The 23,885-nt window shown below is 56.3% G+C and overlaps 1 protein-coding gene across 4 annotated transcripts; it reads left to right on the top strand.

The window, feature by feature from the left end:
• Positions 1–21,690, top strand: LOC111154314 (sorbin and SH3 domain containing 3). 4 transcript variants are annotated; one of them, XM_022513859.1, is made up of 21 exons: positions 1–267; positions 2,680–2,836; positions 3,135–3,207; positions 4,623–4,816; positions 5,844–5,907; positions 8,009–8,047; positions 8,501–8,594; positions 10,787–10,874; positions 11,109–11,195; positions 11,295–11,348; positions 12,134–12,220; positions 12,795–12,841; positions 13,248–13,387; positions 13,601–13,653; positions 13,780–13,826; positions 14,022–14,136; positions 15,540–15,665; positions 16,868–17,176; positions 17,832–17,935; positions 18,473–18,579; positions 20,855–21,690. In XM_022513859.1, the coding sequence occupies exons 2-21, from the start codon at positions 2,735–2,737 to the stop codon at positions 20,914–20,916; spliced, it is 1,992 nt and encodes a 663-aa protein (XP_022369567.1). In that variant the 5' UTR covers positions 1–267; positions 2,680–2,734; the 3' UTR covers positions 20,917–21,690. The 4 variants fall into 4 exon arrangements, with proteins under 4 accessions (XP_022369567.1, XP_022369550.1, XP_022369557.1 ...); XM_022513842.1 differs by having other exon boundaries at positions 3,090–3,207; XM_022513849.1 differs by lacking the exon at positions 1–267 and having other exon boundaries at positions 2,235–2,836; positions 3,090–3,207.
• Positions 21,691–23,885: the final 2,195 nt, after the last annotated feature.

The following is a 23,885-nucleotide window of genomic DNA, read 5'->3' as shown; positions in this document are numbered from 1 at the left end:
GACAAACTGCGCCGCCCGCCCGCGCGCCTCTCGCGGTCCTCCCTCCCTGCGCGTGCCCTCGGCCCCGTCAATCCCACTCTTCCTCCTCGGGCTCTCTGCCTCGCGGAGCCCGTCCTGACCCGGTCACGAGGGCGAGCGGCACAGCCCGGACTTCTCCCTGCCCTCCCTTCTCGAGAGCCCGCCGCGGCTGCGCCAGGCGGGAGCCGGGCAGAGATGCTCCTGCCCTCCCTGGCGTCCTCAGTCGGGGCCACCTGCTTGCTGGGGAAGGTAGGTGCCGGGAAGGGGAGGGGGCGGAGAGGAGGCGGGGGCCGCGGGCGGGGAGGGACCCGTGCCCAACCCTCAGGGAAGACAAAGTGCCCCTCCCCCTAGGGTCCTCATCCCCAGCTCTGGGTTGGAAAGAGGTGAAGAAGTCCCCTCTCGATCTGGAAAAGGCGAAATTCGAGAAAACGTGGCTTTGTCCACGTGGTCTTGTAACTGGAAAATACCCGGAAAGTCTCCTAGGGCCAAGCCCCCAAGGTCAGGGCCATACTTGGAGGTGGAAAGGAGTCTGCCAACTACAAACAGCGGAGCCACTTCACATCTTCCAGCCCTTTGGGTGAAGGACTGCCAGAATTCTGGGAGGACCCCCGGAGACTTCCTGGCACCTGTCTGTCCTCTGCCAGATGCAGGACTAATGCCTCCATGCCCCCATTTCTCTGTGAGAAGTGGCTTTTAGTTTCTCCTGGCACAGCCACTGAGAGAAAAAGTCAGCCCACTCTGCCCCACGCACCCCTGTCTATGTCTGGAGTGTACCTGCCACAGCCACCAGTGTTGGGGAGGGGTCACCAAGGATCAGTAACCCCTGTCCTGTCCTCCCCAGACTACTAGAGGACAGTTTTCACTGAGCAGGAAAGGGTGGGAAGATGGGAGGAGAGGGAAGGCGGCCGGGGTCAGCTGATGGCTGGGACTGCTGGTGCTGACCTCGCAACTTGGCTTCAAGCAGTCAGCTGGGAAGGGAGGGGTTGCTGCTAGGAGCCAGGCAGCCCCAGGCCTCTGGATCTTCTGCTGTCCCCTGCCTCAATTTCCCCCTCAAGGGGAGGGAGAACAGCGGGGGGAACTGGGGTGTGCCTGCATGTTTTGCTTTTGGTCGGAGTCCTAATTGGATCCAGCTGGGGAGCTGCTCCTCCTCCAGCTCCAGCTCTCACTCCCCCCACAGCCAGGGAACGGCATGGGAAAGCTATGTCCCCAGTAGGTCCTTCAGATGTCAGAAGAGATCCCCAGTCAGAACAGAGACAGGGACTGCCACCAGCCTTGTTCATACCGTCGGGCCCCCAAGGCCTGAGGAGGAACTGGGTGCAGGAGTAATCCCAGCCCCCTTTCAGAACTCCCAGCCCCGTGGTACTTCCCACAAGTCCCAATCAGAGCACTGCACTCCCATTTCCACTGCACACAGACACAGCACCTCACCAGGCCCCCTGGGCCTTCCCGTGAGCCCCCACACCCCTCAGGCACACACAAGCCTAGCTCCGAACACAACGCCAGAAAGGGTCCGGCCCCAGCAGGGGAGGTTGGCTCAGCTCTGGTCCAGTCCAGCTGCACAGGTGGGGAGGCCCAGGCTCAGACAAGCCCTGTTGGACAGCCTGACCTCCTCCATCTCCTGGGTGCCTGGAGTAACTTTTGCATGGGACAGCAGAACCAGGCTGGGCAGGCGGGCATGGTGCTGCCAGGAAGACCCTCTGTCCGAAAAACCCTCTGGAAAATAGGAGCACCTGGCCGGCTCAGTTGGTGCGGTGTGCAACTCTTGATCTTGAGGTTGTGAGTTTAAGTCCCATGTTAGGTGTAGGGATTACTCAAAAAAACAAAACAAAACAAAACAAAACAAAACAAACCAGCCTGGGGGTATAAAAGAAAGTGGCAGGGGGAGGGCACTCAGCAGCACCACGTCTCCATAAGCAAGTCCAGCTTGGCTCCTATCCACTGCTTTGCCTTCCATCCCACCCCCCACTGGCACCCTGAGCCCTCTGAGGCTTTAGTCCCAGGGAAGAAGGCCGAGGAAGGGAGCTGGTACTCCTTTGTGCTCAGAAGTAGTTCCTGCTGCCTGGAAATGCCTCCTCCACACTCCCCCTTCCATAACCTTGGCCCCGCTGGGCAGTAGGCGGGTTGCCTTGCTGTTGTTTTGGGGCCTCTCCCCCAGCCCAAGTAACCCCTTGTGCCTGCTGGCAAACAGATGCTCACAGAGGGACTGGAGGAGTCAGGGAACTGAAACAAAGTCCTGAATGCCCAGGCCCTCCTCTGCCAGCTGCCCCAGTTCCCTCTGCCTTCCCTCTGGGGGAGCAGGCCGCACTGTGCAGTGAGAGCCCCAGAGGGGCTGGCCAGCAGGCCCGTGTGCCCAAGTCTTTGTCCAGCAGGCCCACTCCTGGCCAGCCTCCCTCTTCCTAGCCTAGCTTCCCCCTCCCCCACTCCCACCCTGAGCTCCTGCCCAGGGCCTAACAAGCAGCCCATTGTGCCTCTGGGAGCACGCACGGGCAGCCTACAGGCCAGTGCCCACAGAGGCCTGTTTCCTGGGTCCTTGAGCTCCCACCCAGCTGGCCGACCCCCTCCCACAGCTGTCCCCTCCTCCCCCCACCCCAAGGTTGAGCCCAGAGGGCACAGGCAGCCTGAGCCCAGCAGGGCTTTCCCTTCCTCCTTCCTTCCCCACAGAGGACACACAGAGGAGCAGCTGGCACACCCAGAGCCCTCCAACCTTGACCCAAGCATGCAGGCCCCACCCTGCAGCCTCCCCGCTGGGCTCAGCCTGGACGACTTCATCCCCAGCAATCTCCGGGCCCACAGAGGGTCATCCTCCCGGGGGGCACGGGTGAGTGAGACAGTGAGGAGAGGGTTCCTGTAGGGCCAGAGTTGATGGGGACCTCCTAGGACATGTGGGGGAGCAGGAGGATTAACGGGATGGAGGGAAGGGGCCGGAGATCGCTCTAGAGAGCCTTGTTGGCTATGTGCAAGGGGGTCAGGCTGGCCCTCCAGTCCTCACCATGGGGTAAACTGTGTCTGTGCTTCCCACCCTTCTTCGGAACCTTCGGGCCTGAGCTGCTGCTCCCGGCCCCTCCCCACAGGTGCCTGTGATCCGGAATGGTGGTTCCAACACCCTTAATTTCCAGTTTCATGACCCTGCGCCCAGGACCGTGTGCAATGGGCACTTCCCCCAGAGGAGAGATGCTTCCCGGCACCCAGGTGGGTCTGCTCAGGAATACCTGCTCCAGGAGCCCTGTATCGGGGGTGGGGGATCAGAAGCTCCCAGGCCCTGCCATCTGGCACTACCCTTGGGGAGGAGCATGGAGGGCTCTCAAGGTCCTGGGCCTCTGAGCTCATCTAGCTGCCCTTCTCTGTGTGAGCACTGATGGCCCGTGAGTGTGAAATCCACTGTGGGAGAGAGCAGGCTGACGCATCTCTCCCTCCCCACCACACGCCCCTTAGCACCCCCACCCCAACCCCCCCACCCCCCCAGGGGAAGTAATTGTGCAGGGGACACAGCCTTGGGAGGCAGTGGACAGGGGGCCAAACCCCACAAGTGCGTACTCAGCAGCCAAGCAGAAGATGGGAGAGGCAGCTCTGAGAGCCCATCAGCCCCTGGGCTCCTACAAGTCATCCCGGCCTGAGCGATGGGGTCAAGAAGATCCCAGGACCTCCTGGGTGCAGGTCTACCCCCGTGGGCCCCTTTCCTGAGGAGGGAGAGATCCTTTATTGTGCTTCCCACTGAGGCAGGCACTGTGTCAAGTAATTTATTCATTTAACAAATAATTGTGGAATGCTTAGAACATGTGGGACACTGAAAAGACACACTAAGCCTTTTGTCATTTAATCCCTTGATGTCCTGGAAAGGTAAGGTACCATTAGCAACCTCTTCCCAGTGAGGAACCTGAGTCTCAGAGATGCTCAGTCACAGAGTCTGAGCTGAGACTCAAACCCTGGTCCTTCCAGCCCTGATGCCCTTATGCTGCTACTCTGGTGACTTGGGGGCTAAAGGTTCTGAGGAAGCTGAAGACTCAGTTGCCATGTCTGGTGAAGGAGTGTCTGTCCAAGAGCCTTGTGACTATGTGTCAGGCACTGTGCTGGGCACGGTCACACACACTAGCTCTCTCTGGATGTTTGCCATGATTACCCTCGTGTTACAGAAGTAGAAACGGAGGCACCAAGTGGTTTCTTGCTGTGCCACAGGTCACAACACCAGCAGGTGGCAGAGCTGGCATCTGAATTCCTTGTCCCCATTTCAAGCCCAGCGCCTTTTCTGCCACACCCTTGCTGCCTTCCCAGCCAGGATGGTCCCCATCATTTTCTCTAAGTAAGGATTCCCAGCCCTCATTCCGAAGGCTTTAAGGACAGCCCTCCGAAAGGATAGGGCGGACACGGGCACAGATTTCTCAAGGCAAAATCCATTTTCATTCACTTTAACTAAAAAATAAACAAAGGCCTCTGGTCCTGCAGGGGATGGGGAAGGCTGTAAAGTCTGTCTCAGCAAGTCAAACAAACAAGGAGATGTTGAAACTTTTGAACTCACAGGATCAATGTTCTGAAGGGCTAAGAGACAAACAAGTCCAGGTGGGGGCCCCTGCCCGGTGCTAATGCTCTGTTGCTCATTTCCCCCACAGACCCTGCTTGGTATCAGACCTGGCCCAGCCCTGGGAGCCGGCCCTCGGGGAGCCAGAAGACCCCTGCCTCCCAGCATGCCCAGAACTGGTCAGCCACATGGACCAAGGACAGCAAACGTCGGGACAAGCGCTGGGTCAAGTATGAGGGAATCGGGCCGGTGGACGAGAGCGGCATGCCTATCGCCCCCCGATCTGTGAGTCCTGGGCTGGGGGCCGCTGATGATGGGGCTCAGGGTCCCATGCTGAGCTCCACTTCTGTGAATTAAAGTGGGAGCCACCAAGAGTGCACCAAACCATTTCGGAACCCCGAGGTTCCCCCACGAGGGGCTTGGGGGTTGTCATCAGCCACAAAAATTACAGGCGCTCTTGTGGTCTGAGTTGCACAAGTGGTTTGTGGGGGGAAAGGAAGATCTAGAATGCTCCATGGGGCAAAGACCCCCTCTGTTCCTAGCCCCAGGACCTGGCACAGCCACTGAGTGAATGGCTGGGTGGAGAGAGCTGGCAGAGTCCTGAGTGAGTCGCCCTCACACTGTGGCAGGCATGGAAGGATCCAGGGCCCAGGCTCTGAGCACCCTGCCCTTCTTCCACTCCCTATCTCAAGCCAGTCACCTGCCTTCAGTTCTGCATCTGAAACTGAAGTTGGCCACATACCTCTCAGGGCTGTTTCCGTCTCAGTGGGGCAGGAGCCGTGAAATGCCATTCTAACCCTATATTATCACATTTATTTTTCATTACATAGAAATACATGTTTGTGGGCACCTGGGTGGCTCAGTGGGTTGGGCTGCTGCCTTCAATTCAGGTCAGGATCCCAGAGTCCTGGGATCGAGTCCCGCGTCAGGCTGCCAGCTCCATGGGGTGTCTGCTTCTCATGCTTTCTCATGCTCTCTCTCTCAAATAAATAAATAAAATCTTAAAAAAAAAAAAAGAAGAAGAAATACATGTTTGCTGTAGAAACATCAGAGATATAGGAAAGCAAAGAGAAAAAAAAAAAACAAAAACGAGAAACCACCCGAAATCTCAGAGCCTTGGCATGGATCATCACGGGGGATCCTTCTCTACACCTTATTCATATGTAATGTGCCGTATAAAGTTCCTTTATTAGATTTTTCACGACAGCCTGCCCACTTCAAGGGTGGCCAGAGAAAGTTTTTCCTCAGGAAGGAAAAACTTCTGTGGCTTCCTATGAAGAGGGTGGCCTGATTTTGTCTTTTCTGATCCCAGAGTGTTGATAGCCCCAGGGACTGGTACCGGAGAATGTTCCAGCAGATTCACCGGAAAATGCCAGGTGAGACATCCTTCGAGGGCCCTCTCTCTGCTGAGTGGGCTCCAGCCACCCACAGTGGGCTGTGGGACGGAGGGGCAGAAAAGGGAACTTCTGTGTACCCCAGGCTGTGTGGTGGGTCGTCCCTCATACAGGCCGAAGGGGAGGAGCCTCCAAACTCCTTTCTGTCCTTGGGAGGACAATGACTACACACTGTCCCTGGTCTCCTCGGAGAGTCCTGGGAAGTCATGCAGTCCCTCATTTGTTCAATCAGCCCCCTGACCAGACGTCTACTGAGCACTTCCTTGTGTGCCGAGCACTATTCTGGGTGCTGAAAATGAAAGAGGGAATAAAAAAGAATGTCCTTGCCCCAGTGAAGCTTAAGACAGAGAGAGAATAAACAGATATGTATTTAATATGGCAGCTGGTGGTAAGGGTAAGTGAGAAAAAGGAAAAGTCAGTGCCCAGTGCAGTCAGGGAAGGCCCTGGTAGGTGGCATTTGAGCCGAGAGCGAGAGCGGAGCCAAGGGAGGAGCCTGGCCCGCAGTGGGAGCAGCAGACACCCAGAGGCCGAAGCAGACCTGGCTGGTCCTGGAGCAGCAAGGAGAGGCCGGACTGGAGTGAGGGGGCACTGATGGGAGATGGAGTCAGAGTGATGAGATCTGGTCACAGAGGGCCTTTGGGGCCCTGATCAAGGCTTTGGCTTTTACTCTGCAAGAGCTGAGGAGTCAAGGGACAGTTGTGAATAGAGGAGTGTCATGCTCTGATGGCTCACTCTGGCTGCCAGCTCAGGGGGGAGACGAGGCAGTGAAGGACACAGCGGACCACTTAGGGGGCCCAGCTTTCATCCAAGCTAGAGGCCAGCAGTGTCTCGGACCAGTCAGCAGCAGCAGGCCTGGTGGGATTCTAGAGACAGTCATGAGAATTTATTGGTAGATTGAATGTGGCAAGAGTAAAAGACGTCAAGGACGACTTAGAACCTGAGCCAGTTGACAGATGTTCCTTCCAAACTCAGAGAGTTTTTGATGAGGTCCATCATCTAGTTGGTGATGTCAAGTAGGCAGTTAATATGCAAGTCTGTGGTTCAGGGCTGAGGCTTAAGCTGCAGGTGGAAATACAGGGGATTCACCCAAAAAGATTTTGATTGAAAGCTCCCCAACTAATTCTCATGCAAATCCTGCCATAGATGGGTTTTTTTTTTTAAGCCAGAAGACTAGATAGGATCACCTGGAGAGACAGACAGAGGCCCAAGCACTGAACCCTGAGGCCCTTGGGTGTGTAGAGGTTTGAGAGACAAGCAGGGTCAGCAAGCCGACTAAGAGGGTACAGTGGAGAGGAAAACCAGAGTTGTCTTCCTGAAGCCCAGTGAAAAAGGAATTTCAAGTGTCGTCCATGTGACAGACGTTGCTGATGGGTCAAGTATTTTGGTTTGGTAACATGGAGGTCACTGGGGTCTTTCTTGGGGGCGGTTGGGGCAATCATGGTGGGGCTGGAAATCTAGTTACAGAGAAGGGGAATCGGAGACAGCAAATTAGTTACGGCTAACTGTTTGCGGCAAAGGAAGACAAAGCAGTCCAGGAGTTGGAGGTGTGGGATCTGGAGAGAGGCATTCTGGTCTGCCTTTAAGGCAAGTGCTCTTGTGGCACGTCTGCATGCCAAGGGGACCAAGTCGGCTGGCGGGTCAGTCGCTTTTCCTAGGAGGCCCCAGAAAGTCATGAGCGCCATGAGGAGTGGGTCTGGGCAAAGGGGGTGCAGAAAGGGAAAGAGGGAGAAGAGGAAGTGGAATTTTCCCCAACCTGTCTTGGTGAGGGCAGGTTTACAAAGGTCAGGGAAAGGGTGTGTGTGGGAACGTGGGGAGGGAGGAGCAGGAGGGTTTGGGCAAGTCCACTGCCTGGGTTGGCTCACTCAGGCCCGGAGTCTGCCAGAGGCATTTCAAACCCTCCAGAGAACTGCCCTCCTAATTCCTTCCCTCCCTCGGGACATTCTTCAGGCCCTGACTCAGCCCCTCAGCCCCTCAGCCCCTGCCCTAGGCAGGAGGACGGCTGGGAGCAGCTGAGGCAGCCTCGCAGGGCTTGCTGTCCTCACTTGCTGCCCCACCCCTGATCTGGTCCTTTCTGCTCCCGCAGACCTGCAGCTGGACTGGACCTTTGAGGAATCACCCAAAGGTGAGAGGTGCGGGTGGCCCGCCCCAGCTCAGTGCCTGCATTTGCCCGTCTTGTAAACCATGCCTGGCTTTGAGGCTCCCCCGTTGGCTTAGTTCAACTTGAGAAGTTCATGTAGCCCATTTCCGGGGAGCTCCCCGTTTCCTGGCAGGTGGCAATGAAGAGCCTCAGCTTACTGTCCAGTGAGGGTCTCCGCCCTGGCTGTGATTTCTCTGGACTTCTGTCTCTTCATCTGTAAAATGGGGACACTACTCGCCCCACAGTTGTGAAGATATAGTGATGAGTGTAAAGCTCTTGGTGCCAGGCCCCCATTTAGTGGTCCAGAGTACCCCCAACCCTGTTCCCACAAGACACCCACAAGCATGTGTGGGAGTGGGTGCCGGAGTCTTCAGTGCTCACCCAGGTACCCCTAAGCCCAACTCTCACCTCCTCTGACCTGTCTTCTCCCACCTTCAGTGGCTTCCTCCTGTGCCACCTCTACAGACTCAAGGCATCCAGGGCCCCAGCAAAGACCAGCTGCCAGGCCAGGCCAGGCCTCTTCTCTGAGTGGGTGAGCCATCCTGGGAAAAGGGTCCCAGGGCTGCGGAGGGGCACTGGCTTCCTGGCTAGGACTGGCTCCCCCTGGTGGTCACAGCCAGTACAGCCCCCCCCCCCCCCATATCCCAGCTCTGCTCCTTCTTAGAGTCCCAACCATTCCAGATGCTCTTTCTTCTCCCTGCCCCGGGCCAAAGGGGAATGATGGGCAGGGGTGGACTTTGTACCCATTCCTGGTCAGGAATGCCTGTGCTGCTTTTGTGATTGGTGGCAGGAACTCATCACTCCAAAGATCCACAGGTCACAATGGGGTGGAGAGTGGGATAGCCTGAGGCTAGGTGTGGACCTGTGGCCATTCACTCCAAAGCCTGAGAGAAAACAAGGGGGGGGAAGAGGATCCTAACTTTCCTCGCAAGTGGGGGGAGATGAGGATGAGAGAGGAACCCTTCCACATAAGTGAACGATGTACTTCCTTTGCTTGGCCCAAACCACATAAGCCCAGCCCAGGCTGCCAGGCTCCTGGGGGGAAGTGGGAGGTGCTCAAACAGACCTTGAGAATCAGCAGCTTTGCCTCAAAGTGAAATCAATGAGTTTCTTATTCCTTTACAGGAAGGGGTTAACCTCACGGGCACGGCCATACCTGGCCTGTGGCTCTTGGCATCATCAATAAGGTAGAGGCTAAGAGCCCAAGATTTGAACCCAGGATTCGGATTCAAGCTGGGTTGCTGCCACTAGCCATGTGACTTTGAGAAACTTAACCAGTGCCAGCCATCTGCTGAGTGGGGACCACACGGTGGTTGTGAGGGTTTAGGCACATAGCAAGTCTTCACATGTGTTCTTCTTTTTTAAAGATTTTATTTATTTAAAAGAGAGAGACACAGAGAGAACATGAGAGTATGAGTGGGGAGAGGAGCAGAGGGAGAGGGAGAAGCAGACTCCCCATTGAGCGAGGAGCAACATGGGGCTTGATCCCAGGACTCCAGGGTCATGACCTGAGCCTAAGGCAGACCCTTAACCCACTGAGCCACCCAGGTGCCCCTCCACAAATATTATTAATATACAGGCTCAGTTATGACTAGAGCCTCCCTAAATTACGAATGATGTATTCTATGGGGCGCCTGGGTGGCTCAGTGGGTTGAGCCTGTGCCTTTAGCTTGGGTCATGATCTCAGGGTCCTGGGATTGAGCCCTGCGTCTGGCTCTCTGCTCAGCGGGGAGCCTACTTCCCCCCCCTCTCTCTGCCTGCCTCTCTGCCTACTTGTGATCTCTCTCTTTCTCTGTCAAATAAATAAAATCTTTAAAAAAAAAGAATAATGTATTCTATTCTCATTATCAGTGGTATTACTAATATTATTATTCCTAAAATAAAGAATAGAGTCATAGTTACAACCAATAAATCCTGACTCTCCGGTCAGACATTCCATCCTTTGATAAGCTTGGTACAGTGGTGGAAACATTCAGACCCAAACATTGTCTGGAACACATCAGCCAGCCAAGAAAGGAACCCTGGAGGGGGACGAAGGCAAATGTGACAGTGTGGAGCCTTAGTGGCTGGAGTGGTTTCACAGATGACATCACTGAATGCTGCACCCCCAGGGAGCAGAGGCGCAGGGAGCAGAAATAGCTTGCCCAGGGCCGGGGAGTCAGGGCTGAGGGCCCTCTGGCCTGCCCAGGGTTCTCCTGGGACTAGGCTGTAATCCCACCCACACCCTTGGGCACGTGTACAAGCCCACTGGGCTGTGACAGCTAGGAAGAGCAGCTTCATCAAGCTGCAGACACATACATAGCCATAGCCATGGGGCCAGACTGAACACACACATAGATTATTTCACTAAGGTCGGCAGGAAGGGAATCCTGGCCACTCAGGGAGTGGATGAGTGTGTTAGGCCTTCTCCTGGGCGGCTTGCATATGTTTCCTCACACCTTCACTACACCCTCACAGAGGTGGGATCCCTTTGTGACACCCACATGCCAGGTGTCCAGTCTGAGGCTCTGAGAGCTCAGTAACTCGCCAAAAGGTCACAGCTAAGTGGCGGAGCTGGCATTTGACCTCCGAGCCCGTAACTTTCCAATGTGTAACACTGCTTTCACAGGCTGGAGCCCTGGAGCGGGGGGCAGGGGGCCGTGGGAGCATGTGCAGGGCTGTGTTCTCACTTGTGCCTTAGTCTCCCTAAAAGGAAACTGAAGAGATGTCCTCCCCTTTCTTTAGAAGAAGCTGGGACCCCTCCGAAGAGTTTCCTAGAAGCACTTTCAACTCTAATCCTGGAGCACCCTCCCTACACCAGACCCCAAATCAGGTAGCCCGCTCAGCATCCTCCCCTCACTGTCCCGGGTGCTGTGCTCTTTGGCCAGGCCCCTCTGCTGAAGAGCACAGATACTGCCCGTTCAGTTTGGGGCCTGCTCTGGGCAGCCCCGAGAGTCCAGAATCCTTAGGAAGGCACTGGCAGGCAGAGGGGTGAGGCAGTGGCCTACAAGCCTGCTTTTTGGGCCTGGACAGTGTCCCAGACCGATGCCCACCTACTTCTGTGCAGGTGCTCAGATGTCAAGAAAGAGCAGACAATGTCTGGACGGAAGATTCTTGGAACCAGTTTCTGCAAGAACTAGAGACTGGACAGAAGGTGAGTGTCCTGCTGGCCCTCTGAGAATGGACATACTCCTTAGCTAGTGCATTTTGGAAAGTGAGTTCACCCCCTCTGACTCACCCTTCCCACCCTTAGCCCAAGAAACCGCTAGTGGATGACCCTGTTGAGAAGCCCTCCCAGCGCATTGAGGTGAGTGCTGCGGGATAGGTTGGAAGGGGAAGGGAGACAGCTATGCTGGGGGACAAATGAGGGAGACTTCTGGGTGGTGTTGGCCCCAGTGACCATGGGCAAAGGCCAGAGACCCCCAAGCTCTGACCCTGGCCAGTCCCATACAGTTTACCTCTGTATCCCCAGCACCTGGGACAGTGCCAGGCATACAGTAGGCACTCAAATATGTGTTGAATACATGTCTGTTGACCAGAGCGGGAGCAGAGTATGGAGTGGTCAGTGTGGATTTGTCAGGAAGTATTCTCGGAGGTGGAGCTGGAGGGCCTGGCCAGGCAGAGAGCATGGTCAGTGTAGGGGGAGTGCAGAGACAAAGGCTGGAGGGGCGGTGGGAGGGAAAGCAGGTGGAGCTCAGGCTGTGGAAAGCCATAGAAGACTTGATGAGAGAGGAAATAAGGAGCTTTATAGGCTCTCGAACAGGGAAGTAACAGGACAAAAGGCACTATCAGACATAGAGATTGACACTATCGGACATAGAGATGGGAGAGACAGGTCCGATGAGAGGGACAGTGAGAAGCTGTGGAAGGGCCATCCTGACACCTTGAGACACAGCTCTGGGCAGGCCCACAGGCAGGGAGCCTGTCCTGGCCCTGTGCCCTGAGCCTGCCCTTTACCCAAGCACAGTGTGCTTTGCTTTGTCCTGCTGCCCACTAAGTTTCTCACATCTGACCTTCGATCAGTGCTCCCCCACTGTGCCCTCCACCCCCACCGCCCCGATTCCCAAGTCTCTCCGCATAATCCGCCCCCAGGTCTTGCTGGAGAGAGAATTGGCCAAGCTGAGCGCGGAGCTGGACAAGGACCTGCGGGCAATTGAGACCCGGCAACCGTCCCCCAAGGTACCGGCCTCCCAGTCCCCTCCTGGGTGACCCTGGGACCCGGAGACCCCGGAGCAGCGGCGGAGCGTGGGTGGGAGGGGCAGGCAGAGCCGAGGTTTCGTTCCAGCAGCTCTCGGCGCGACCTTGAACAGACTTCATCCCTGACTGCTGTCTCCTTTATAAAATGCAGGGCGTTGACTTTTCCAAGTGACCCCTAAGAACCCTTCCAGGCCTATTCCACGTCAGCCTGACGTCTGGGTGCCGGGGGCTCCCCGCCCCCACCCCGCCCCTCCCCCCCATCCCGGACCTCAGTCGGCAGGGACCCCAACCCCTACCCGGCCCCGTTTCCTGGGCGGGCCTTCCCTCTTCCGCCACCCCACCGTTCTTTCCCTACCCCCCCCCCCCCCGCAAGTTCCTCGGCTCCTCCCGGGTTCCCGGCCCGCCCGCCTGCGCGGACGACTCTAGGACCCCGCGTCCCTCCCGCCCCTCCCCACCCCTCTCGCCCTTCCGAGCCGCAAACTTTTCCGGAGGCGGCCTCGGCTGCCGCGGGGACCCGGTGTCCCCGGCCCTGACCGCGCCCCGTCTCCCCGCACAGAGCTCCCAAGTGCCCCGACAGTCCCGGGAGCCGCGGCCCTCCGCCCGGTGAGTGGCCAGGCTGGCCGAGGGGGACGTGGCGCGGGGGGGGGCGGCGGCCGCGCGAGGAGGGGGCGAGCCCCGCGAAGGGCGCGGGAGGAGGGGCCTGGAGGCGGGCGAGGGGCCGCGGAGGGAAACTGTCCCCGTCCGAGGACTAGGTGGCCGCGGCCGGCCGCAGAACGAGGCCGGGGGAGCCTCGCGCTTCCCACGCGCCCTCCCGCCGCGCGCGGCCCCGGGCCGCACCCTTTCCCGGCCGGGATTGCTGGGGAAGTAGGACATCCTGTTGAGAGCCCGGGACGTGGGAGACGCCTTGGGAGGAGGCGGCGGGAGACGGGGAGATATTCGGGAGGCAGGGGTGAGTGGCGTAGGTTGTGAGGCCCCAGACAGGTGGCTCACGCACCTTGTCCCCGCGCAGCCCGGCCCCCGCCTGGAGCTCCAGTTCCCCGAATGCACTTTACCGGGGTTCCTCTCGGCCCCTGAGCCCCCACAGGATGGCAGATGGAGCAAGCCCCTTCCTAGGTCGTAGGGACTTTGTCTACCCTTCCTCCGCCCGAGGTAAGGACCAGAACCTGCTCTTTTTCTCACCCAGACGCCCGCCACCCATCGTACAACATACGCTGGGGCCCCGTGGGGGTGGGGTGGGGGGAGGACAGTCCCAGAGCCCCCTGCTAACACTGGCCCTGATCTGGGGTGGGGGGAGCAGAACCCCATCCCAACACCACTCCCCCAGACATGGCCTTCCCAAGCTGAGGTAGTGCTTTTTCACAGACCCTAGTGCCTCTGAAAGAGGGGGCAGCCCAGCCAGGAAGGAAGAGAAGAAGGTAAGGAGGGGTGGGAGCACTAGGGTTAGGGTGCATGGTGGATCTGGGGTGGTTCTCGTGATGGCTGTTCTAGACCTGCCACCTGCTTGACTAAGGTGACTTCCCCTGTCCTCTCCCCCTGCCCAGAGGAAGGCTGCCAGACTCAAGTTTGACTTCCAGGCACAATCCCCTAAGTAAGTGCCCTTCTCTCCAACTGGCCCCCCCAAACCTCTGTGTACCCTATGGGAGGAGTGGGAGGACAGGGCTGTGGTGCCCCCCCCCAGGGGGCGGGGGGAGGTGAAGGAGACTCTGGGTGCACTAGATAGGGTCTGAAGGGGAGGAGGACTGGGAGGACCTCACCTTGTGGATGTCCTTGCTCTGGCCTGCAGGGAGCTGACCCTGAAGAAGGGTGATATTGTCTACATCCACAAGGAGGTGGACAAGAACTGGCTGGAGGGGGAGCACCATGGCCGGCTGGGCATCTTCCCTGCTAATTACGTGGAGGTAAGCAGAGGAACAACTGGGAGCCCAGCTGGGAGGGTGCGTGGGTTTGCAGAGACTTAGCATGCTTATCCCTGCACAGCCCCTCTGTGGAGCTGATTGCTCCCCTACATCTTACCGGCTTCCTAATAGGTAAAACTGTGAACTCCAGGGTGCAGGTGCCAAGTCAGCCTCATTCATGCCCTTGGCCCGGGCACCGCTGGGGCCCAGTACTCTGTCTGCCCTCGGGACATGTTTCTTAAATGAGCACCAAAGATGGAGCCCAGCCCATGGAGAACCACATGAGCCCGCTCCTGCCCCAGGGGCCACCAGCCCAGACTTTCACCATCAGCATCCATCTGTCTCAGGCTGTCTTTGGGAAGGATCCTGAGGGCAAGTGGCAAGAGCAGGAAGTGTGTGACAGCTTACCAATCCACATAGACATTCATCACTTCCTTCGTGTGCATTGCCTCCCTTGTTCCTGACCTGAGAAGTGATTGGTCATCCCCATGTTACAGATGTGCTTGCTAAGGTTCAGAGATAAGTGGTTAAGTACAGGATCCAGAAGTGTATGGCTGGCTCAGTCGGTAGAACATGCAACTCTTGATCTTGGGGTTGTGAGTTCGAGCCTTGCATTAGGGGTAGAGTTTACTTAAAAATATATCAGCATTTAATGATATAAATTTCCTTCTAAGCACTGCTTTACCTACACCCACAGATTTTGATACATATATTTTTTTCATTCCACCCAAACTATTTTCTTATTTCCTTTGTGACTTCCTCTTTGACCCATGGATTGAGTTGTTGTTTAATTCAGGCTCTCTATTTGATAAGCATTAGCAGGTCTCCGCTACCTTCAGAACAGTCTCTCTGATTCTGAAATTCCACAAAGTAGAGAACAGCATTCCATGGTATTAGTAATTTACATCTTAGTATGAACTAGTTTCCTAGCTTCTTGATTTTTTTTTTTTATGAGTAGGGTGAAGCAAAGAGAACATGGGAATTCTGGGTACTGGGTGAGGTAGAAGGGGGAGGGGAAGGAGGTACATTTGGTTCTCAGCAGTGGTAAAATGTTAGATCCCCACTTTCAGATTAGGTTACCAGGCGTGTGTTGCTTTTTGGAACTCCTCATTTACTTCTGGGTTCCAATTTAAGCTCTTAGCTTAAGCTTCCATCTTTGCTCTGACATGGCCTACTCCACGCCTCTGGGGAAATTCCTCCTCCAGTAGCCTTCTGGGACTCACCACCCCTTGGCTGTGCTCACCCCAACCACCCTCAAGCTTATGCCTGGTGTCCGTGTCCTTGCTGGCCTTGGGGACAGACAGATTTCGCCCATCCATCTTCTGTTTGTTTTCTTACCCTCCCAGGAGCCCCAGGTCCCAGTTGATACCCGGGCTGAGTCTTCCTCGTGACCTTTCTTTCTGTAGGTGCTACCTGCAGATGAGATCCCAAAGCCCATCAAGCCCCCAAGCTACCAGGTGCTGGAGTATGGAGAAGCTGTGGCCCAGTACAATTTCAAGGGGGATCTGGAGGTGGAGCTGTCCTTCCGCAAGGTGCGGCCCAGCAGGAAGTGGGGGTTGGGGGGGCTGGTAAAGGCATAGGTTAATATGTGGAGAGTCAAGTGTACCCATCTTTGCCCAGTATTTAAAATTTTTCCTAATCTCTTTGGGTAGGTTTTCCTTCCTTTAGCCCATTTTTTAAAAAAAGTTGGAAACTTATAGAGTAGTTGTGTGTGTGTTTTTGTTTGTTTGTTTGTTTGTTTTCCTGGTTGCAGGTTTATAGGCTGTGAGGATCACAGTCAGCATTTTTAGAAGAACAGAATGGAAATGTTAGAATGTCTTGTGTGTAAAAAGGGTAGTTGATCAAACTTTCAAGCAGTTATGTATATACCCGTGCACGTGTGTGTGTCTGTACTAAGTTGTTATTCGGACATATTTTTTACTATAGATCATAGTCAAGGTAAATTTGAGACATGTTGTCCTAGAAAACAGGGTGCTGGTCTCCCTTTGGTTGACTTTTGGGGCAGAGGCCATGCACGCCCCTTGTGAATGTCCTCCGGAAGAGCTGGCCCCACGGGGAGAGGGGGAAGGAGGTGGCTGGGTGGAGAGAGGTGGGGGGCAGGAGAGGGCTGCCTCATTTTGTGTCAGTGAGCATGCGGGCTGGAAGGTGGCCAGGCCTCCCTCCAGGAGCTTGTGTTTTGATACCTTGGTGAGGGACACCCCTGCGAGGAGGCAGGGATAGGACCCTGTCGTGGCAGTGGTGGCTCATGCCTGTCCAGTGCTTCTTACCAGTCTGCCACTGATCTCCTTTGCTCTTCACAGCAACAGATTGTTATCCCCACTAAACATGTGAGGAAACTAGGCTCAGAGAGGCAAAGTAACTGGTCCAAGGCTGCACAGCTTGGAACTGGCCAAGCCCGTTTTGTTAAATAGCCACCAGAACACTGGGGAGAGGATGCTGTGAAGTCCCAGGGATAGGTGTCTGGCAGGCCCCAATCCGCACCCAGTGCGCCATGTTGTGGGAAGAGCCCAGACCTCTGGGCTCCTGCGGGCAGCCTGGGCTCGGCTCCTGACTCTACCACTGCCTCGTGGTGTGACTGTGACTTCCTGCTCACCTGCTCTGAGCCGGCTCGCTCCACGTAAGGCGCTAGATCTACATGAGACGCGCCGCCCCCCTGCGCCCCCTCCCCTAGGTTTCCTGGGGGACATGGTGCCAGGAAGGCCGTGCAGATGCTCATGCCCTCCTACACCTCCAGGGGGAGCGCATCTGCCTGATCCGCAAGGTGAATGAGAACTGGTACGAGGGCCGCATCTCTGGCACCGGGCGCCAGGGCATCTTCCCCGCCAGCTACGTGCAGGTGCACCGCGAGCCCCGGCTCCGCATCTGTGACGACGGCCCCCAGCTCCCTGCGTCTCCCTGCCTGACTGCTGCCCGTCTGGCTCGTCACTCTGGCTCCCCAGTAACGCCGCACAGCCCTGTGGATCCCACCGACTGGGGGAGCCGGACTTCCCCCCGCCGCACCGGCTTCTCCTTCCCCAGCCAGGAGCCCAGAGCCCAGAACCAGGTAGGGTGACCTGCCTCGTACTGGAGAGCTGAACCCCGCCACCCACGCTATATCCTCCTTTCCCTTTGGTGGGTTTGTACTTTGGAATCCCTCCTGGTCTGCCCTGGGACAGAGCAGTGGGAGAGCTGGACAGAGCTGGGACGTGGTCATGTGGGAGTCAGAAGTCTGCCATTTGCCTGCTGTGTGACCTTAGACACATGACTTACCCTCTCTGGATTGGGTTTTCTCAGCTGTGGAATGGGGTAGTAGTTCCCTCTGGGGAGGGTACTTGGGCAGGCTTGACCGAAAAGTTTGTAGTAGCCGAGGGGTGAAAGACAGCATTGGGGCTCACACTGAGGTAGCCCGTAAACACGTGCCTTTGCTTCTGAACTCATCCGTCCACGCAGCAAACCGCTGTGAGTGGGCACAGCCAGTGCATGGACACCTCCCATCCCCTCCCTGTGTTGGCCTTTAGAATCAGCCCCCTACCCTCCCTGGGCCTCAGCTTCCAAGACCTGTGAGGTGAAATGGTCGAACAGAGGCTCTGTGTCTTGGGGGTTGGGAGGATAAGATGGGGACAGGATGAGAAGCGCTGCTGCAGGGAAGGTGGGCGGGCCCGTGGCACTCTTCTCCCTCATGCTTGTGTGTGCCTCCCTTTTCTCCTGTGGACCCCCAGGGTCTCAGCACCCCCGGGTCAGCTCTATCTCATCCTGGAGGCTCCAGCCGTCCCATGGACGTGGGGGGGATGGCCCCCAACAGCACTCAGATACACTGGACCCCGTGAGTACCATCTGGGGATGCTTGGTCAGGGGGTAGAGTGTTGCTTGGCAGGCGGTACTGAGGGCAACGACCCTTCCTGCCCCTTCCCCACCCAAAGATGGAGTTGGTAAACTCCTCCCTCTGGTACTTACGGGTGATTTGGTGGGGGGCCCCTTGTCTGTGATGGTCCTGACCTGTCCCTGCCAGCCCTAGAGCTTAAAGCAGGCCTCCCACTCTCTGCACCCAACCTCGCTGGGTTTCCAGCCCCAAGGTCAGCGCATTTATGTGTGAAGTGTGGGAACTAGTAAAACAGCCCTGGAGGAGGGCGGGGGGGGGGGAGCTCCGAGGAGGAGGGGTAGAGATAGGTAGGGCTCGGAGCGCAGGGAGCGGGCCCAGAGAAGAATGCACTGAAGCCAGACAGAGACACCATTCTAGGAGCTGGGCCAGTGGCCGATGGGATAAATTAATGGGATGTAGCAAGACTTGGGTCAGACTCTCTGGACCTGTTCCGAGGAGGGGGCCAGGCTCCAGTGGTTGCCATGATGCTGTCTCCCACAGGTACCGGGCGGTGTACCAGTACAGGCCTCAGAACGAGGATGAGCTGGAGCTGCGGGAGGGGGACCGGGTGGATGTCATGCAGCAGTGTGACGATGGCTGGTTTGTGGGTATGTGGGCCTGGTGGGCGGGCTGCGAGGCAGACTAGAAGGGGGTATGTGTGAGTCCCTGGGCAGAATAGCCAGGGACAGACCAGAGTGGGTAAGTGGATTTCCCGGGCAGGATAGCTGGGGGCAGAGTGGAAGGGGGCATGTGTGAGTCCCTAGGTGGGATAGCTATGGGACAGACCAGAGGGGGTATCTGGGGGGGATATCCTGGGGGAGATGACCTGGGGGACGAGTCAGAAGGGAGCATCTTGGGGGTTGCTGGGGAGATTTGGGTGGGTTGCCACTGCCTGCCAGTGCTGGTTCAGCAAAGATTTGTGGTCTGACAGATGAGGCCAAGGTACCTGATGGAGTCATTGCAGACTCGGGGCAGCAAGATTCTGACCCTCACACCCCTGCTCCTTCCTACCACACATCTGTCTTTGGAGCAGTTTTAGGAGGAGGCGCCTGTCTCCTGAGACACTGTGTTCCTGATGGAAAGGATCAAGTCTCACACCCATGTGTCACCCACCCCTGTTCCCACTTAGCAGCTGGCTCCCCAGTCCTCAGGGCTGGCCCTAGGGCAGGTCAGGCAGAGGACTAAAGCAGGAAGCCCCGTGCTCGCTTCGGCAGCACATATACTAAAGCAGGAAGCCTCAAATTGGCCTTGGCCTGGTTCAAGGTAACCAATCCAGCAGGCTTCGCATGGCCTTTTTCCTCAGAGCTGGCAGGGCTGGCGGCCTCAGCTTCAGAGGAAGGGGTTGTCCTCAAAGAGTAGTGAGCAGCCAGAAGCCCCCTCCCACAGCAGAATGCAGAGCTTAAAGGGTGGCAAGGCTGCTTGGGCAGAGGTGACCCCAATGGCCATCTCTTGACCTAGAAACCCATCCTTTCTCATCTGAATCCTAACACCTCATTGCTGACCAAGTTTCAGACACAGCAGTGATTCTGGAGTACTAACTTGTTAACGGTTCTTGCCTGGGAGGGGAGGCTGGGGGACACATTCTCGTTTTACTCTGTACACCTCTGCCTTTGATTTTTTTTTTTTTTTTTACCACTCATAAAGTTTTGCAAATATAGACAAGAAGTGAAAGCACTTGGGGCCCCTGGGTGGCTCAGTCGTTAAGCCTCTGCCTTCGGCTCAGGTAATGATCCCAGGGTCCTAGGATCCAGCCCCGCATCGAGCTCCCTGCTGAGCGGGAAGCCTGCTTCTCCCTTTCCCACTCCCCCTGCTTGTGTTCCCTCTCTCACTCTTTCTATCAAACAAACAAATAAATCTTTAAAAAAGAAAGAAGAAAAAGCACCACTTTTGTGGTATTAAAGCCACAAGTGCTTCTAGAGGAAAGGCTTAGAAAGTTTAATGTCTTAGTCACACAAGCGCATTTCTTTTCTTTCTTCCTTTTTTTTTTTTTTTTTTTAAGATTTTATCATTTGACAGAGAGCACAAGCAAGGGGAGTGGCAGGCGGAGGGAGAAGGAGAAGCACACTTTGCGTGGAGCAGGGAGCCTGAGGCAGATGCTTAACCAGCAGAGCCACCCAGGCGCCCCACACTAGCACATTTCAAGAGCTCAGTAGCTGCATGTGGCTAGTGGTTACCATTTCAGACAGTGCAGGTCAGGGAAGGCTTCCTGGAGGAAGTGGGGGAGCTAGGTCTTGAAGGGCAGATGAGGCATCCCAGGCAGTGGAACAGTATGGGGAGGCCTGGGGGCCAGGTGAGCATGGGCTGCTTGTCAGGAAGTCAGGATGCCAGCCTGCCAGGAAGGAAAGGTTTAGGACTTTAATTTGATTTTACATTCCTGTATCTTCTAGCACTCTCCCTTCTCTACCCCAGAACACGGGTTTCTTTGGGGTTGTAGCAGACCAGAGGCTTAGATTTTAATCCCACCTCTACCCCTAAGCAACAGAGTGCATTTGGGGATTTCACTTGGCTCTCTCTTTAGACCCTGCCTGCCTGTCCCATCTCTAAATTGAAGGTGAGATCAGTGAGTTTCCTCCACATTTAAGTTCTGGATTCAGCCTCCTGCTTCTTTGCTTTCCTGAGGAAGGTGGGATAATTCAGTGGTGTGTGCCAAGTTATAGAGGACTCAAATTACTATCCTTCAATTTAGAAAGTGTAGCTTTGCCCGTCTGCCCACTAGGGGGCACAAATGAGTAAAACAAAGCCTCCCTCCCGGGCAGGGACTGCACCTGCAGTTCCCGGCACTGCCAGTAGGGGAAAGGTTTCCACGCCCTCCCCACCCCCAAACATTCTTACTAAAGAAGTCTGGGGAATGCCTTTTACACCTTTTCTCTTTTTCTCTTTCAGGTGTCTCCCGACGGACCCAGAAATTTGGGACATTCCCAGGAAATTACGTAGCTCCAGTGTGAGTGGTCTCCGTGGCAACTCAGAGCTCAGCCAGGATGGGGTGGGGAACAGTAGCACTTATTGGAGGGAGAGAGGATCCCCCCTCCATCCTCCTTCTCCAAGACCTGAGCTGCTGGCATCTGCAGACAACCCCAGCAGCCGTTCTTCAGAGCCCCCCTCAAAGCCCCCTGGACTGCTTCCTACCCACAGCTCACAAACATTCCTCCAGCAGCCTTTTTATTTCCTCCCCTACCCCACTTCCCAAATATAGAGGTCTGCTTTGAAGTGAAGACTGTTTCCAGGCCTTATTGAGACCAGACCCTGGACCCCCTCCCCCTTCCCCGCCCTGCTATGGCGTTTCCTTTAACAGGGGCTGGCTCCCAACTTCACCCCCATGGGGTTCCTCTACCAAGGACCAGCTTCCTAACCTAACAGAGACCAAAGGCCACCTCTGCCTGGAGGGGATTCGTCCCCTTTCACTCCAGCTTGCCAGCTGCCCCCTTTGCCTTCCTGCTTCCAGTTGGGTTTGGGAGTGAGGTGGGAGAGGGACACAGCCCCTCCTTAGTGCCCGAAGCCTGGCAGGAGGTCTTGCTCAAAGGCCCCCTCTTCCCCAAGGCTGCCTGGGCTGTGTGTGTCATTGCGCTGCTGTAATACCCAGAAGGACTGGGCCTCCCAGGACTGGCCTGCTCCAGGTATTCTCCCGGGAGACTGAGGTGCACTGCCCTCCTGCCTCCCCAGCTCCTCCAACCCCCACGTCCCCTCTGGAAGAGAATGTAAAATAAATCTGGATACCAGGGACCTTGCCCATCCGTTTCCTTCCGGCCAGGAGAAGGCTCCTCCTGCCCAGGACTGGGGAATTCTTTCTGCAGTTGGCTGTGCTGGGAACCAGGTGGGACGTGAGGCTGTGTGTGAAAGGGGAGGGTGGAAAAGCACCCTCATTGTCTGAAGATCTCAGCCCTCAGGTCTCGGGCAGAATGGGGCAGCCTCCAGGATCAGGCAGCTGTCCGACCAGCAGCTCCAAGAAAGCCGACGTCACAGGGCCTGGGGCGAGCCTGACTGTGGGGAGAAACCAGAGATGGGAGCTGAATGCGGCCTGTGTGCAGCCTGTTTTGATTCCGGAGCCGTCATGGGGTTGCTGGGCGAGATGACATTTCTAGCTGTTCTGCTCCTAATGTTTTCCTTCTGTGTGCTCCATTTCCACACCGAAGCTCTCGTGTGTTTGTTTACTTTCTTCTTTGGGCTCGGGTTTTTGAGCCATCAATTGCGGGAAGCTGGGAGTGGTGGGGCACAGCTTAGCCAAAGCAACTCTTCTCGCCCGAGGTTTCTCAGTCCTGCGGCTCGGTGGTCCCTGCACAGCGACGGCAGTGCCACAGCCCGGTCCTGGCTGCTCTGCCAAGAAAGAAAACTGTTCCTTGGCAGCTGCTGGCAGTTGAACGGGGCAAAAGGTGCTGCACGTGTGCTATCTGACAGAAGCTTCCCTATGACGGGTAGGATTCCATTTTAGGTAACGAGAGACTGAGGCTGAGAAACCAAGTTGTCTGGGTTGCATCATTCTAAAATGTGAAGTCAGGTCCAATGACTCTTGCCACCTCTCTGCACAAAGTGGACCGAGCGCCCAGGCAGTCCTTGTCCTGGATAAGGAAGGTCATGGGTGAGGCCAAGGACTGCCCTGGGTTGGGCCCTTTTATGTTCTTCCTGGCAGTCCTGTCTGCTAGCCTGTCACTTAGGGTACCCCCACCCCAGGTGGGTGGGAAGAAGTGGTGGTGCCTAGTTCTGCGTGTAAATGACAGGCCCACAGCCTGGCCCCTGCAATTTCCTTGAGCCTGGGTGTGGCCTGGGCCCTAGTGGGGGTTAAACAGCAGCTGGAAGAACAGGACTTACCTATGTTCCGTCTGCTCCGTCCACCCCACGCCTCACCACCATCTGCTTCTAAGTTGTGTGGTCTGGCCCATCATGTGGAGATGACCATTCTTCAGGAACCCACTGGCCTATTCGAGATCCCCTGTCCCAGCTTCTTCGCGTTCCCCAATGCCCTTAGAAAAGATACCAGGGTTGATTGAGACTTCCTTTCCCTGGGACAGAAACCGAATCCACACCCTTTTTGATGGGGCCCTGAAACCTCTGCAGCAAACCAACCCAACACCCTTGGACTGCTGCCCTGCCAGCCCCGCCTGCAGTGTGACCGTGACCGCTTCTGTGCCTTGATCTGGCCAGGAGGGAGGAGGGGAGGGGAGGGTCACAGGCCTGAGGGGCAAGGGGGAGCTGCAGGGTCAGGGTCAGAAAGTGCGGTAGGCCACTGGGAATGCTCCTCCTGCTAGAGAGGGGAGCTGAGGGACTTGCCCAGGGCTGCAGAGTTGCTTAGAGCAGGATAGTCCTCCCTTCTGGTCCACAGGGTCTTGCCCTTGGATGAGTCAATTTTGTCTTGATCATGAGTTTTGTGAATGCACAACCCATGGAATATAAATCCTGCAGGTTAACCCGTACATACTAGAGACTAGGGAAGAGTCAGGACACAGAGATGTAAACCAGAGGCCCTGCCACAAATCAGGGGTGAAAGAGAAATTAATCCCTTCAATCGTTCAAACAATATTCATTTGACATTTATTGAATGCCTACTGTGTGCCAGGCACTGTGTTAGGTTCTGGGAATGGAGCAGTGAACTGATCCCCTACCACCACCGTGCACCCCCACCACCACCCTAACAGGAATCTGTGTGCCAGCAGCTTTATCCAGGAGGACGGTCTTCACAAAGGAGGCTAAGGTAGGCACTATACTCATTTTACCCATGTGGAAAGTGAGGAAATGACCCAAGGTCACACGGTAAGAGGCAGATCTGGCATGTGAGGCTAGGTCTGTGGGACTCCAGGGCTGTGCTTGCCGGTCCTGCAGTTTCCTGCTCCCTCAAGGGCTTCCGGTCTAGCTGGGGGTCTAGTTGGGGCGGTAGAGCACTTGTGTCAGGCAAAGGGGCCACTCCAGGAGGCCCAGAGCTGGT

The sequence above is a fragment of the Enhydra lutris genome, unplaced genomic scaffold (genome assembly GCF_002288905.1).
Source record: "Enhydra lutris kenyoni isolate GAN:26980312 unplaced genomic scaffold, ASM228890v2 scaffoldscaffold3, whole genome shotgun sequence".
NCBI lineage: Eukaryota > Metazoa > Chordata > Mammalia > Carnivora > Mustelidae > Enhydra > Enhydra lutris.
Note: the sequence above shows the minus strand (reverse complement) of the source record. Positions and strands in the feature narration are given on the sequence as shown.